The following is a 2,500-nucleotide window of genomic DNA, read 5'->3' on the forward strand; positions in this document are numbered from 1 at the left end:
CCTCTCTCTCTCTCTCTCTCTCTCTCTCTCTCTCTCTCTCTCTCTCTCTCTCTCTCTCTCTCTCTCTCTCTCTCTCTCTCTCTCTCTCTCTCTCTCTCTCTCTCTGTTAACTGCATCCACTCACCCCCATGTTTACCTTCATCTAATTCACACCCTCTGTTGCATGTTCCCGCTGGCCTGCTGATTTCCTCCCCCCCTCTCGTCCACCCCCCCCCCCTCCCTCCCACCCTCTACATCCTCTCTACAGATGAAGCGGGGGAAGATAGCATGGGGAGGCGGCTTCGGAGGTGGCTACAGGTCTGTCGGTTCTTGACCTTTGACCCTTGACCCTCTTTAGATACCCCCTCACCCCCAAGTCCCGGCAATCCAAGCCCCGTAGTTTGAACCAAATTTAGCTGGTGTGTGTTTGTGTGTGTTTGTGTGTGACATGATGTCGGTGTCGTTCAGTCTGTTTGATTTGAGAACACAATATGAGCTTTTCATTTCCTTTTTGTTTCAGCAATAAAAGTTGCACCTATTTAGCCTTTTTCTTCACGTGCTGTCGCCCTGTGTTCTGCTTGTGCCCACAGTTCCCTAGTTGGTTTTTGTTTTGCAGTAAACCAACACAGTGATTTCGGCATCTGGACAGAGATATTGCGTGTTATTGTATTAATATTATGGATTTAAAGTTTAAGCTGTAAGATTGTACGTTTTTGAAAACCTTTCACAACAAAATACATTGTTCAGCACTCCTCTGGTATCTCGCCATCTTAATATCTGAATAACAATGGCGACAGACCTGAGTCGGTCGGCTTTAAAAGGCCCCTGGAATGTTTGAGCTGAGGTCCCCAGTAAACAATGTCCAGGAACACTTCGACATAACCTCGCTTAATGGAAACCCTCCATCCAGGAAACCTTTCAAACATTCACCATGATTCACCAGAGACCCAGCGGGTGTAAACAGCTCTCTATTTATTTTCTAATGGATGTCTGTATTAAATAACTCTAGCTGCAGTGATGTGATGTATTTGAAACCCTTGTGAAGGACAGAAGGCTCAACGTGCAGCATTCATTCTTTCAAAGGTTACCCACACTTTAGGGACAGATGTTTATGATGCGTTCCTAACAATGTTTTGTATGAACATTCTCTCGGCCAGACATTCAGAGTGGCTTCACTTCACCAAGTACGCCTCTGTACAGATTTCTATTTCACTTTTCAATTCTCCACAATGACTCTCCTTCGTCCTGCGTCTCAGTCCAGGACCTGGGGCCTCTAGTCCTGTCTTGCTGACCGTGAGGAGCCCTTCGCTGGGTGGGTTGGGGGGTTTCTCAGGAGCCCATTGTGACAGGAAGGCTGAAACAAAATAATGAAAATACCAAGCGAGGCCTTGTTTGGAAAGATGACCCTGTAAGTCACACGCAAGGAAGTTCGGTGGATGACTAGAACCTAGAACCGGCTCCTGGAGGTATGACGGAACCATCTGGAAACATCTTCAGCTGGCTGTGTCGGGATTGTTACGATAATGGAGAACAATGGTTCTGTCAGGACAGCAAATCATGGTTTAATGGGCAGACGGTATCGTCTCCTGGACTAGCATGTATGAATACATATTTGACGCCATCAAGACCACTTCTGAAAGCTCTGTATGTGGATACCTTATGTACATTTACATTTAGGTCATTTAGCAGACGCTTCTATCCAAAGCAACTTTCAATAAGTACATTTGTCAGAAGAATAAGAAATCAACAATTTATTGGTAAAGTAAGGATGTTAATATCGTTAGCCTCATAGCATAAATTGCCCTAGTCATATTTTAAGGTTCATTTTGATTTAGCATCAAAAATGCCGTGGTCAAATAAATGACTGAGGCAGATAGTGTTTATGGAACGTAAAAATAACTCTGGCTTAGGATATAGCCAACCGTGAATCAGTCAAATTCGTCCAAAATATGACTTAGGCAATTATGCTAGCAGGCAAAAGATATGTAGGTTTGATAGTTTCTTTACTGCACAGATCTGACCCTCCTTTATTCATTGTTTCCTGGTGGGATAGCGGGCCAGAAGCAGAGCTTACCAGGGCTCTCCCGTTTCACAGGACGTCTCTGGATGGTGTGGCATGTGGTGATGTGCACCGTCTTGTCTCATTGTGGAGGCGGTGGAGATGGGCTGAAACTTGAATGTTTACTAACACTTCAAGACCAACATATCGGCACGCAGGATTGATGCCAGGGAGAGTTTAAACACACAATCACAGGAGTCGACCATGGGAAAATGCTATCTGGCTCCACTTGGAAGGACCTGGGATCTGTTCCAGGAAAAGTGGATTTTGAAACAGGCCGTTGAAGTTCACTGAGATCCTCCGTTTTCTGTTCCAGATTCAGTTAGACTCTGCTCAGAGGCCGTGACGGTTAATGTTCTGCTCAGCCTGAACTGCGACAGAGCTGGCTAAGTTTGAAATGATTGGTTGAGATAATGAGAACAAACACGTTTGATCGTATCTTTTAGCATTTCTAAAATGATT

The 2,500-nt window shown here is 44.9% G+C and overlaps 1 protein-coding gene across 8 annotated transcripts in view; it reads left to right on the top strand.

Annotated features, from left to right (window-relative positions):
* The window catches only part of zgc:66433 (uncharacterized protein LOC321250 homolog), a 27,127-nt gene that overhangs the window by 2,419 nt on the left and 22,208 nt on the right, over window positions 1-2,500 (top strand). The window contains exon 2 of one of the 8 annotated variants that reach the window (XM_060062156.1): window positions 248-297. The exons of the other annotated variants lie outside the window; for them this stretch is intronic. Coding sequence (XP_059918139.1) covers window positions 248-297 — 50 coding nt within the window. The remainder of the gene's footprint in view (window positions 1-247; window positions 298-2,500) is intronic. 8 annotated transcript variants of the gene reach the window in all.

The sequence above is a fragment of the Gadus macrocephalus genome, chromosome 10 (assembly GCF_031168955.1).
Source record: "Gadus macrocephalus chromosome 10, ASM3116895v1".
NCBI lineage: Eukaryota > Metazoa > Chordata > Actinopteri > Gadiformes > Gadidae > Gadus > Gadus macrocephalus.